At 47.0% G+C, this 13199-nt stretch overlaps 1 protein-coding gene across 1 annotated transcript in view; it reads right to left on the reverse strand.

Moving 5' to 3' along the window:
• Positions 1-13199, reverse strand: part of ITGA11 (integrin subunit alpha 11) — a 152668-nt gene that overhangs the window by 122635 nt on the left and 16834 nt on the right. The window contains exon 2 of the mRNA XM_084640476.1: positions 8275-8386. Within this exon, the coding sequence (XP_084496602.1) occupies positions 8275-8386 (112 nt within the window). The remainder of the gene's footprint in view (positions 1-8274; positions 8387-13199) is intronic.

Here is a 13199-nt window from a genome sequence, read left to right on the forward strand (position 1 = left end):
GCGACCAGCTTGGCTTAACGGTGAAATCCTAGCGGATCTTAAACATAAAAAAGAAGCTTACAAGAAGCGGAAGGTTGGACATATGACCAGGGAAGAGTATAAAAATATTGCTCGGGCATGTAGGAATGATATCAGGAGGGCCAAATTGCACCTGGAGCTGCAGCTAGCAAGAGATGTCAAGAGTAACAAGAAAGGTTTCTTCAGGTATGTTGGCAGCAAGAAGAAAACCAAGGAAAGTGTGGGCCCCTTAATGAATGAGGGAGGCAACCTAGTGACAGAGGATGTAGAAAAAGCTAATGTACTCAATGCTTTTTTTGCCTCTGTCTTTGCTAACAAGGTCAGCTCCCAGACTGCTGCGCTGGGCATCACAGCATGGGGAGTAGATGGCCAGCCCTTTGTGGAGAAAGAGGTGGTTAGGGACTATTTAGAAAAGCTGGACGTGCACAAGTCCATGGGGCCGGACGAGTTGCATCCGAGAGTGCTAAAGGAACTGGCGGCTGTGATTGCAGAGCCTTTGGCCATTATCTTTGAAAACTCGTGGCGAACGGGGGAAGTCCCGGATGACTGGAAAAAGGCTAATGTAGTGCCAATCTTTAAAAAAGGGAAGAAGGAGGATCCTGGGAACTATAGGCCAGTCAGCCTCACTTCAGTCCCCAGAAAAATCATGGAGCAGGTCCTCAAAGAATCAATTCTGAAGCACTTACATGAGAGGAAAGAGATCAGGAACAGTCAGCATGGATTCACCAAGGGAAGGTCATGCCTGACTAATCTAATCGCCTTCTATGATGAGATTACTGGTTCTGTGGATGAAGGGAAAGCAGTGGATGTATTGTTTCTCCCATAGTATTCTTGTCAGCAAGTTAAAGAAGTATGGGTTGGATGATTGCACTATAAGGTGGGTAGAAAGTTGGCTAGATTGTCGGGCTCAACGGGTAGTGATCAATGGCTCCATGTCTAGTTGGCAGCCGGTGTCAAAGTGGAGTGCCCCAGGGGTCGGTCCTGGGGCCGGTTTTGTTCAATATCTTCATAAATGATCTGGAGGATGGTATAGATTGCACTCTCAGCAAATTTGCGGATGATACTAAACTGGGAGGAGTGGCAGATATGCTGGAGGGCAGGGATAGGATACAGAGGGACCTAGACAAATTGGAGGATTGGCCAAAAGAAATCTGATGAGGTTCAATGAGGATAAGTGCAGGGTCCTGCACTTAGGACGGAAGAACCCAATGCACAGCTACAGACTAGGGACCGAATGGCTAGGCAGCAGTTCTGCGGAAAAGGACCTAGGGGTGACAGTGGATGAGAAGCTGAATATGAGTCAGCAGTGTGCCCTTGTTGCCAAGAAGGCCAATGGCATTTTGGGATGTATAAGTAGGGGCATAGCGAGCAGATCGAGGGATGTGATCGTCCCCTCTACTCGACATTGGTGAGGCCTCATCTGGAGTACTGTGTCCAGTTTTGGGCCCCACGCTACAAGAAGGATGTGGATAAATTGGAAAGAGTCCAGCGAAGGGCAACAAAAATGATTAGGGGTCTGGAACACATGACTTATGAGGAGAGGCTGAGGGAACTGGGATTGTTTAGTCTGCAGAAGAGAAGAATGAGGGGGAATTTGATAGCTGCTTTCAACTACCTGAGAGGTGGTTCCAGAGAGGATGGTTCTAGACTATTCTCAGTGGTAGAAGAGGACAGGACAAGGAGTAATGGTCTCAAGTTGCAGTGGGGGAGGTTTAGGTTGGATATTAGGAAAAACTTTTTCGCTAGGAGGGTGGTGAAACACTGGAATGTGTTACCTAGGGAGGTGGTGGAATCTCCTTCCTTAGAAGTTTTTAAGGTCAGGCTTGACAAAGCCCTGGCTGGGATGATTTAATTGGGGATTGGTCCTGCTTTTGAGCGGGGGGTTGGACTAGATGACCTCCTGAGGTCCCTTCCAACCCTGATATTCTATGATTCTATGATAACACTTACCTCCCTAGCTAGCTACCTGATAGGCTGCCACCTCAGGCAAGTAGGTATTGGAATACATCATTTTCACCGACAGTCACTTGTGGGTGCAAAAATTGCACCTGCAAAACAGGTGGCTGGGATGATACCCCCTTAAAAATTAACTCTGCTGTGTTAGTTTAAGGTTCTGATTGTGAGTGGGAATACAGGAAAGTGTGCACACCCTTTTGGCTCTCAAATCCCCAAGTGCATGCGTTCAGTGCATGCATGCAAAGGGGGCGGGGAGGGTTGTCATACACCAATATGAGAATCTGGCCCTTTCATTAAATCTCAGTAACAGTGAAGTCACAGATGCCACAGGAACTTAGCCAGCCATCTACCCCCTTCATCATCCAGAACGTAGGCCCTCAGCCCCTCCAAAAACCCCTCTCAAATAGGTGTTTTTTGTATTGAGCTAAGTCACTAAGTTCAGGCAGTTTTGGACTGGGGGAGAGGGGCAAGTCCCAGAGCCCTCACAGAGAACACGCTGCCAGCTGCCCCTTCTCTTTTATAAGAGGGGATCCAGCTTGAGCGCAGCTGCTCACCACCAAGGAGGGAGGCAATCCTTCAGGTAAGCCAGGTCAGAACCAATACCTGAAACTCCACCCAAAGACCAATAAGCTGCTAGTGCAGATCCCAGAACACTGGCCTCAAGTGCTCTCAAGGCAATGTTCTGCTCAGTAAGCGAGCAGCTGTGTTCAACGCCAGCTGTAGTCTCCCCGTGGTTTAAAGACATACACCGGTGTGAAGCACGTTGCCATTTGCTTTAGAAGCAAAGCGAAATCACGAGTTTCTGCCAGGGAGAGCCTGCTTCTATATCGCACATTGACCCTTTTTCACCACATAGCCGCTAGCTCCTTCAGACAGATAAACACCATGGGCTAAACCCTGCCCTTTGGAGGCTGACAGGGAGGGAGAACAGATGTAGCACCTGCCGATGAATTCCATCTGTTCAGGGCAGATGCAGGCCTTGGGGCACTGGAGAGAACATGCCAAGCAGCAGCATTTAAACCTGGAACTGATAAACATGGTCTACACTGAGCCCTGGGCCTCTGCTAGGTGCCCAGCTAGGGTCAGGGCCCTGGCCCCACCTGCAGTTCAGCTGGCTACAACCCCTTTGGGGTGAGGACGGGGGCATGATGGAGTGACTCGGCTGGGCAAACAGTCCAGGGACATACCAAGGGGTAGGGTGGATTCTCTGTCCCTTAAAGTCTTTAAATAGAGACTGGACATTCTTCTAAAATGATCCACTCTAGCTGGTTCAGACAGAAGTTAGGAAGTGACGTTTTGTGGCCTGTGTTAGACAGGAGGTTGGACTAGAAGATCACAGTGGTTCCTTCAGGCCTTAAAATAAAATCTAGAAAAATTGTGACTACCTCCAGTGAGGACAAACTTGACAGAAAACAGATACTTCATCCTAGCTCTCGCCCGCCACATACACCACAAGGCAGATGGCATGACTTAGGCTAGTTGGCCAGCAAATGGTAGAATGAAACTCCAACACAAGTATCTTACTTCAGGCCATTGTAAACCAGATGTCTATCGGTTTTATATACCAATGCACCTGCTGTATCTGTTGCCAAGGTGTTAGTGGTACACTCAACAGTGACTGAGTGCTGCAATCAGGAGCAGTCAGAGTTGCAATTGCTAGCAGTGTATCATACGGATATAAATCAGGATTGAAGACTTTAATCGTGATTAAAGATCAGCATTGCCAGAGATATGCAGCCTTAGCAGGCAGAAATTACTGCTTTAGCCTGCCCGAGATTGATTATGGTTGTAAGTTTTATTAGAATTGCTGGCTCACCTACCACAGGAGATCAGATGGGAGAAATACACCATGCACTGTGATTCATACTCAGCTTTGGCTATATTAGAGATTGGCACGAGGAGAAAGATTTGGATTCTGGACACTCCAATCATCAGGAAATTCTGATCCAAGCCTAACTCAAGGCTGTATGATCTAGTTCACATGTAAACACTGGTGGCATTTTGAATCATGACAGAAAAGGGGCTATTGCCATGTTGGACTAAAGTTCTACCAGAAGGTGCTGGGCACAGAAAATGTTACTGTAACATGGCCAATTCCTACCTATTCCTCTACCCGAGCAAGATGAATAGTCAGGAAATAATTCACAATTATTTGAGCAAGTTATGCTTGCTCCTCATTTTATTGGCTTTTCCGTGAGCATGCATACAGAGGGTCTTTTGTTCCCCAAAATGTTGGGGAAAGACCATCGTGGAGGCAAATATCAACATTTACATCCCAATAAGGAGATCTGTATGTGGATACAAGTATCCTCTCTTTCACTCTTTCTTGTTTAATGAAGAGAAGTGTTCCTGGCTGCTCCTAGAGGGGAAAAAATAATCCAAACAATTGCAAATGGCAGTGAAATCCCCAATTCAGTGGCTTTTGGGGAATGCAGTTTATTCTTTCCCCACGTTTAATTTTAAAATGTATGATTAATAGACGTGCTGAATAACAGTTGGTGTTGATTTAGCAGGTTCCTTAGCTGCATTGTTGTTCCCTGAGCCACAAGGAATTTGACGAGTGAAACGTTAATTCTTAGTAAACAGAAATAGCTGGCAACTCTCATTTCTTTGTTCGTTTGCACTGGCTTTGCTGGCAGATGGATGCGATGGATGAGCTTTTTAAATGTGGCACTTGGAACGCCAGCCACCAAAATCCTGCAGTAGAAGTATCTGCCACCTCAGATGGAAACCACAGGTCTCCACACATTGATACCAGGATGTAAGAGGATTTCTTCTGTCTTTCCAAAATAGATAAAGTGACCCAAAGGAGAGGGAAGACAGGCCGACAGGCGTCATGGAAAGAAGGTGGACTCTCATCAACAGAGGGGCTCAACGCCCAGCAATCCAGTTAATGTCAAGGGGAACTGGGGGCACACAGCACTTCTGAACATCAGGCTGCTTTCATGGGTGCCCACATTTGCAAAAGTGGTTTTGCCCAGGTTGAGATGCCTTAAAGGGGCCTGGTTTTCAGGAAGTGCTGAGCTCCCACCCACTGAAAGACACACCCCATAAGGAGTCTCAAGTTGGGCGCTCACACACAAAAAACATTAGTCATTTTTGAAAATGTAGAGCTAGGGCCAAATGTAATTTGGGGAATTCTGGTGGTCCCATGTAAGCAGTAGGAAAATACCTAGGTCTTAAATACAGGCACCCAGTTTTGAAAGGCTCAGCCAAGAGTTTTAAGTTTACAGGGCACCGTTAAATACCTATACTTTCCTTTTCAATTGGCAACAGTGAATGCATAATAGTGCTTCCATTCTCCTTTCAAACCAGTCCCTAAATGCCGGCTCTCACAGGAACGTCAATCTACATTCTCTGAATCTCAGAATTCAATCCCCTCCTGTAGGGTGAGCAAACCCAGAGGCCAGAGTGGAAACACCCATGCTTTATATAACTGCAAACATCTCAGAAGAATCACAGCTAGGAGTTCTGGTGTCATAAGCAGCGGCCCTGAGCTCTGATCCACCATGTACTCCTACGGCTGGTCTTGTGACCACAGAGTCACCCTTTGCTGTTTCTAACAAGTCTCCAGCCCCCAGCAGTTGTCTCTAACTAAAGCAGTATATGGTACTAATTGGGAGAAAACACGCCATCCCTTTGGCTTCAGGGCAATCAGGGCATAAATCCAGCCAGACTCGTCATTCACCACAGGACAGCCTGTCTGGGAAGATCACGAACCTTAAATTAAACAGAAAAGAAACTGCATCTAAATATGTTAAGGCTGTGATGACAAAAGCTGGGGAATCCAAGGTTAAGTCAGAACCTCTCATTAACTCACAAGGAAAAGAAGCCACTGAGCCATATTGCAGCAGAGTGAGGGAATGGCAGAGCATGAGAACGGCAGTGGGGGAGGCCTAAAAGCCACTACACCAACTCTACGGCATGTGAGGCCAAACTGTAAGAGAGAACGTGTGCCTCTAAAGAGACTAGAGAGATAATTCCCTCGGGTTCTCTGAAGATCTGGGGGCCATGGGAAGGACTTTTCATCTGGTGGGTTTTCTCACATGTGAATATCTTAATAAATCAGAGCAATCATCCCAGACTGAGACAGCAAAGCCCAACATGAACATGGTGAAAGTGTGCACAAAGCCACCCTCACACGTAGAGATGACTGAGCATTTAGATCCAAAGCCTCAGATCTTTATCTAGTCATTAGACACCTCCCCATTGCACCCTGCAAACTTTCTGCACAAACCGCTGGCTGCCCCAGCTCATATGCACATGCTGACTGTGATCTCCTTGGGTGTGGGCATCTTCAGAATGGGACAGAGAGCAGCATCTGGGAGAGGAGCACCAAGCATAGCTGGGCAACGAGTCCCAGAAAGCAGCAGGACAATACGCTGTGTGGTCTGGTTTATTCTCTTGAATAGTAGAGCACTCTCTCTGCTTTGGTTAAGGTTGAGAGTCATTTTCTGTTTGGCTGTAGGCTATTATAAATGCTCTAAAATCCACATGCTGATGAGGATTGTCTTGAAATGTGCTGGGCCTCATGGAGGTGCCAGATAGGGTCAGTGGTCCGATTTGAACAAGGGGCTCTTAATATACAGCCCCAACCCCGCCTTTTACAAAATCATCATCTTTCTTTTATCATGACCACCTTTTTTGCATACACCTAAAGCACAAATTATGGCTCCGATCCTCCCCAAACTGATCTCAATTGCTTGGGTCTTAGCTCAGCTGGTGCACAGCCCCTTTCCGGTTGGCTGAAAAAGCGAGTAAAGGCAAGGGGTGTCACTCTGGGTTGGCAGGTACCAAAGCAAAAGGCCGAAAAGAGCGGGCTGCACGCACGCAGCAAGATTAGGGCCCTGTTGAAGCGCGAGTGTCCAGGCAGTCTGTTGGCACAGTATTCGGCTGGCTCACGGTGACATACAATCAGAGCGACAGTTTAAAATCCACACACAGACTCAGATTTCCCTTTCGAAGCATTGTCAAGGAAATGAACATTAAACTTCAATACAGGCAAGGAGAAAAACTCCAGTAAGCAGTTAGGATAATGTCATCCTCTTTCCTGAGCAATAGGACAGTGTGATCAAAGGAAAGCAAGTCTCTGGTGACCTAGTACATAGAGACACCCACCCCCTGCCAACATGAGCTGCTCCTAACCTGTTCAGAGTCTTATAACTTTTTGGTGCAAATCAAAGGAATATGGAGGGGCACTGGAGAACATGTTGGGGTGCGGGAGCTGTACAGGGGTGTGGCGTTTGGAAGGGTCCAGGGATGGGAGGGGAGAAGGGGCTTCGGGCTGTGGCGAGGGGAATGGGATAAATAAGGATGAGTGGTAGGGAAGGGGATTAAGGGAAATGGTAGGAAACGGATGGGAGGAATGGAGTGGGGGGGAAAGAGACATAGTAGAGGGAGTTTGGGGATTGGGGGGAAATGGAAGAGGCCTGTACCATAAATTCTTCATATCCTGGTTTTCAGAGATTTAAGGTCCGCTATTCTGGAGGAGCGCTAGGCACCCCTGGGCAACCTTAACTCGGTGTTAATGAAGTTTTGGGACATTGAATAGGTTCCCATACTACCCTCATTGCTGTAATATCTGAGTGCCTTCTAGCCGTGCACTAAGTGACGTCTCTAACATCTGGTGAATCATCGTATTATCCTGGGCAGTCCTTGCATTTTCCAGCCTTGGCTAGGCGTGAAACTTTTTACCAGGAAACCTAAAGCCAGATAAAAATTTCATCCAAGTTTCATCTTTCACACCCGACCCAAAGTATCCTGGCCGATGTGCATTCGGGTGGAAACTAGGTAAAACTTGACAGTTCTGACCAGAAGCCAGGCTTTAGAGTTTTCCCTCCGAGTCCCAGACTCTGAAACTCAAAGAGAACCCCCCAGAGGTGTGAGCCCACCTGAGGATCGAAGGAAATGCTCATGGGAATGGAAGCAGCCAGGTGCTGTACATCTCGAATGTCAGTGCCATGTACACATGACAGGCAGCAGCAGGACCTGGAAACTCGACACCCATCAGCTTCTATGGAAGGGAAACAAACTCTCTCTCTGACAGAACCTCTCATGTGAATCACACTTGGAGCGCTTCAGATGGAAGGCGCTAGGGAAGGTCAAAGATTTACACCAGCGTAAAGGAGAGCAGAATTTGCCTCGTAGTCCCTCTCAGAACAGCAAGTCACAAAGCTGCCTTCTCTGAGGCAACGCCGTTAGCGAGATGGAGCGAGTTTACAGTGTTTTGCATAGATTGGCTTTAAGAGAATGGCTCCCCTTCCTCTTGCTAGGCCCCAGTGACAAGAGGCACTCACTTACCATTTCTTCCCAGCGATTTCATGCTGTTGCACGGTGTAGCCAAAGTACGCTTCTTTAGAGCCTGGTATAATTCGGGGCCTTTTGGTGTCAATATTGAAGGTGTCGCAGAATCCTGAGGCAGGGGGAAAAAAAAAAAAAAAAGGTCTAATCAGTTCAAGTCCCGGGTGGGGAGGAGGAGATCTTTCCCTTAATGACACTGACCTGCAGCGTAAAGGACCATGAAATCTAACTATTACCCAACACACGGAATTAATAATACAATGCAGGCATGTTACTCCTTACACTGTTTGAAAGGAAAAATCTCATTCTCAGGTATATCCATTGTGAGCCTGTGCCTTCTGTTTCTTCTTATGAGTGAAGAAACTAGCCAGGAAAACTGCTTCCAGGTTTTTTAATCTTATGATACCACCTGTGCGGCACACAGCTAAGAACTCATTTTTTCAGCTGTCCACCTTGCCTCCATTTTAGGGCTTCCCCAGACTCCCAGCGGGCTGCTGTGGGGACTTGCCTTGGGTGTGCCAGGTTGTTGACCCACAGGAGAACACTGGGTATTGGGAGTGAGGGGATATTGGGACAGAGTTTACCCCCAGGCATTGCACTTCATTTATCCATTTGCTGAGCATTATTTCTGCCTAACATGGTCCTGTTCTTTCCCCTTCCTCTCCCCCAGGCCCCAGCAGGAATGTTCTGTAGCCCAATAATTATTACATGGAATTCCCCTGCCCTTCCCCACACTGATTATAGGGAATCTGCTCCTTCTATTCTCCTACCGCTTAGTGGGACCATCAGCATCTCCCTGATCACACATCCGGGAAGGACACAGTGCAGCTCACAGAGTCTGACCCTGGGAGATTCTGAGCACGCTAGCTCCCTTGCATTGCCAGAGCTCTTACAGCTCAGCTCCCCCGTTACCAGTCAGCTCCCTTGACGCAGAAGGGCAAAGGCACGGGCTGAGCCTTTGTTTGGAGCAAGGGCCCAAGTTCAAGCCTTGACCCTGGCTCCCCAGCAGGGTGCCGCGTCAATAGACTGCTGGCTGACCTGGAGCTGAACTAGTTTTAAACACGTTGTTTCGGGTGTAGAGGTCACAGCTGCAGAAGTCTGAAGGAAGACGCCTGTTTCTGCTCTCCAGCCCATCTGGGGCCGGCACAGATGTTTAACCCGTCTGGGTGCTGAAATCATTGTAAGGAATTCCTTAGCTGCAAAGGCAGCCTCTAAGCAAAGATAGGAGAGAGACAATCACATTTTTATCCTAGGCCATGCAAGAGCAAGTCACCTTGGAAAACCACAGCTGACAGGACAGGATCAGGAACAACAACAAAAAAGATCTTTGAACACCCTCCTTGCACACCTGCACCTTTCAACCACCTCCCTCCAAATGCAGGGTCACTATTCTGACAGATTGGATTCCTATCTTGGGGTTTATATGGTCCTCATAATTATAATGTCTGAATGCCCCAGTCATTATTCTCACAACACCCCTGTCAAGTAGAGAAGAACTAGCCCCAGTTCACAGCTGGGGGAACAGAGACGGGATGGATTAAGTGAGTTGCCCAAGGCCATATAAGTAGTTTGTGGCTGAGCCAGGCACTGAACTGTCATCTCCTGAATCCCAAACCAGTGCTCTCTCCCCTAGACAATCCTTCCAGAAGGTTTAATGGTGGTCTGAGGCTCTGCCAGGAGAAGCAAATGGATTGGCTGAATTCAGTCTTGCTTTGGGAGCGGGCTGTTGTAGCTCCAGTGGGAAAAGAAGCCAACGTCTAGCGAGCTCTCTCCAGCAGATAGGGAGCAGTCTTGATGGACTCTAAAGCGAGATCTCTCCCAGGTGGAAGGATGCTCTGAGATGGAGACTGGAAGCACTGAAACGTGTGATCTTTAAGGCTCAGACGTTTGTTTAAAAAGGATGTCTATTAAACGTATGCTTAAACCTGCTGTCTTCACTAAGAGGCCCCCTTCTGCAGTACAGCTGGTCCAGAATCCAAACCCCTCTGCTGTGACCATCAGCAGAGTTGGGAGAAGTTCAGGACCGGCTTGGATCTCCATGCCCGGCCCGGCTTTGTGCCTCAGACCAGTCTCAGCTTAAAGTGCATTTTTGTTTATAGCATTAGCTGTGCTTTTAGGACAGTCCTGAGCAAGGGACAATGTGAAAATTGCATCACCCCAGGAGACATTGTGCTTCGGAGACTCAGTTCTCTCCCTTCTTTCACCTGGCTCTGGAGAAGAATTAGGATGCTGGCACTGCTGATGGTCTGTACTAGTCCTTGAGTGGCTCAACTCTCCAGACTCGCACACTGGGAGATAACTGAGGCTCCAGCCCTTCCCTGCCCCTCCCATCCTACATCCCAGTCACCTGCATGGGGGAGGTGGTAAGCAGGTGCACAATGCCCTTTTTCTCCTTTGCTCCAAGAGCCAAGTAGCCAGCCCAGGTTTTAGATCATTTCTTCCTCCCCCGTATTCCACTGCATAAGCATTTGGTCCAAGTCCCCATCTAAATCAGCAAAGAACTACTATGATACAAACCTGGTGGGATGTCTGCAGTGTAATGAACTCAATCAAAAAGAATAAAAATAGTTAGCTTGCAATGATAACCGAATTCACCCTCAGAACTTTGACTGTCTAAGAAAGGCAAGGTCAAAATATGGCAGCACACACATTTTTGTATGGGTGGTATTTTGTGGTCACTAAAATAAACCAACACACTAAATTCTTTGTGTGCTATAGGGTTTTCTTTAGGGACCTATTTTATTGCTGCATATGAGCTCAAGAGAGCTGGAATGTAGATAGAAAGAAGACTGACAATGGGATGTGAAAATTTCTCTCTCTTACCATGTCCAGACTGTGAAAAGGAATGATGAAATACGTCTTGATCTAGTTCAAGAATTGTAATTGCTCTGAGTGAAATGAAGGGGTCTGGTTTTTATTTGTGCTGTACTATGGTCTCCAGTGTTTTCTTCTGTACAGAAAGTGTGAATAATCTATTTCTGGCTTGCCCTGCTAACCTAAGGGGCATTTCTTGTCATCCAGAAATTTGGGGCCAGGCACAGATACAAATGTAAATGGCTATTTCTTTGCTGTATAAATCCATAATGGAGTATGCAAAGATTTATAAAAATGGAAGAATAATCTGACATTTCCTGACGCTCTCTTAGCTGTGTGCATCCATTATGCTGTGTGCACCCATATCATCCCTGGGAATCTAAAGTCTTGGTTTTATCATTTGTAAAGACACATCACCATCAGCAATGTTTTAACTACAACAAAGTATGGGTTTTTTTTTTAAATAAGATAAATGCTTAATTGGCAGACAGACTTTCTGATCATAGTCAGCTGTTTCCATGGAGCCACCCTAACAACTCTAAGCCAGCGTACACTTCACAGGGACACAGCAACAGAGGAGGTGCTACAGGGAAAACATTAACCACCGTGCATAACGTGACGGAATCAGATCAAATCCTTCCTCTCTCTCTCCACGTGTACTCTTCTTTTGTGTTCTGCAGGCGGGCAGAGCAGAAGGGCGCTGACGCTTGCCAAAAGGATAAAAGAGATACGAGCCAAGTTTGAAATCAGTTCTATAGGTTTCGGCTGTGCCTCTCTCAGGAGGCTGGAACGTCAAGGATCAATTGCTTATGCCGAGTATACCAACGTCACGGGTCCACAGGGCTGCCCCTGTTTGAAGTTGAAGCCCCACCTTTGCATGGATCACTGAAACCTGATTGGATAATACTGCAAGAGCAGTTTTCTTGCCTCCAACAAATCTCAGTAGATTTGTTTCAAACAATGGACAGGTTGGTTAGGCGTGCCGATGTCACTTTATTAGCTAATTTGAGTTCCTCTCACTGAGAAGATTCAGATCAACCTGTCTAGATCCTTGGAGGGACAAGCGCTACGTCAGGTCTATTTGAGTTTTGGCCAGTAGTGTTCTCTGGGTTTCTCGAGGTTTTGGGGGAAACTTTGGGCCACCCCTTGAGTTCCAGATTTACATTCTGTCTGGGGAAAGCCAGGGAGGAGGTGCTGGCCCACGGTTCATGCAGATTGGTACCACCACTCATTAGGAGGGCAAGCTGCTGGCCTCTCTTAAAGCAGCATTGGCTCCACCTACGCTCATGAAACTTGACTTACCCTCTAACCGGCCCTTTAGAGGAAAAGATTGTCTATGCCCAGACAATTCTCTCAGATCTCCTTGACCCTTTGACAGGCAGGGTATGGAGATGGGTAAATAGACTGCATGAGTGGGGAGGACTGATGACCTTCTAGTAATGGATGAAAAAGTCAAGTATCCATGCTAATACGATTAGAGCTATTTGTTGCCTCTGATAATCAAATCGTAAGATGCTGCCGACCTATCTGTAGATCTTGGGAGAATTAGACAGGGCTGCTTGCAAATGGACTCATTCCTATTTCTTGTCAAGACCCAAAGTGTTGTGCTTAGCAATTGTTATTCCTGGAGAGAAAACTCATCTTGTCCTCTCTCATTCAATACATATGTGAGACTGTTAGCAGCATTTGTCTGGAGGTCTGGCTTCCAGATATGGATGACACACAGCTTATTGTTTCTTGCCCAGAAGAAACAGTTTATCTCTTGCTAAGAGTATTATGCTGCACAAGTCATATACAGGCTGATTCGTGTCTGAACGCAATGCCAACCTCCTATATGTATACATACTGCTCACCTCCTAGAGGAGATTTTGTTTAAAATATAATCTTCACCGTGGATCTCTTTATTTCTTCTTTCCCCCTATCCCAAGCATCTGTCATCTTAATCTGTCCGAGGCAGCACTAAAGTCCACCTGCTTACCACCTTCTTTGACGCAATCCATCTATTGCTTCCTCTGGTTTCCTACCACCCTCTCCTGCTGTGCTATCCTTCCTATATCTTCAAACCAGCAAAGTCCTGGTTCTTGGATTTTGTGAGCCACATCACACACTTT

This window comes from Lepidochelys olivacea (genome assembly GCF_965140295.1).
Source record: "Lepidochelys olivacea isolate rLepOli2 genome assembly, chromosome: 10".
Classification (NCBI taxonomy): Eukaryota; Metazoa; Chordata; order Testudines; family Cheloniidae; genus Lepidochelys; species Lepidochelys olivacea.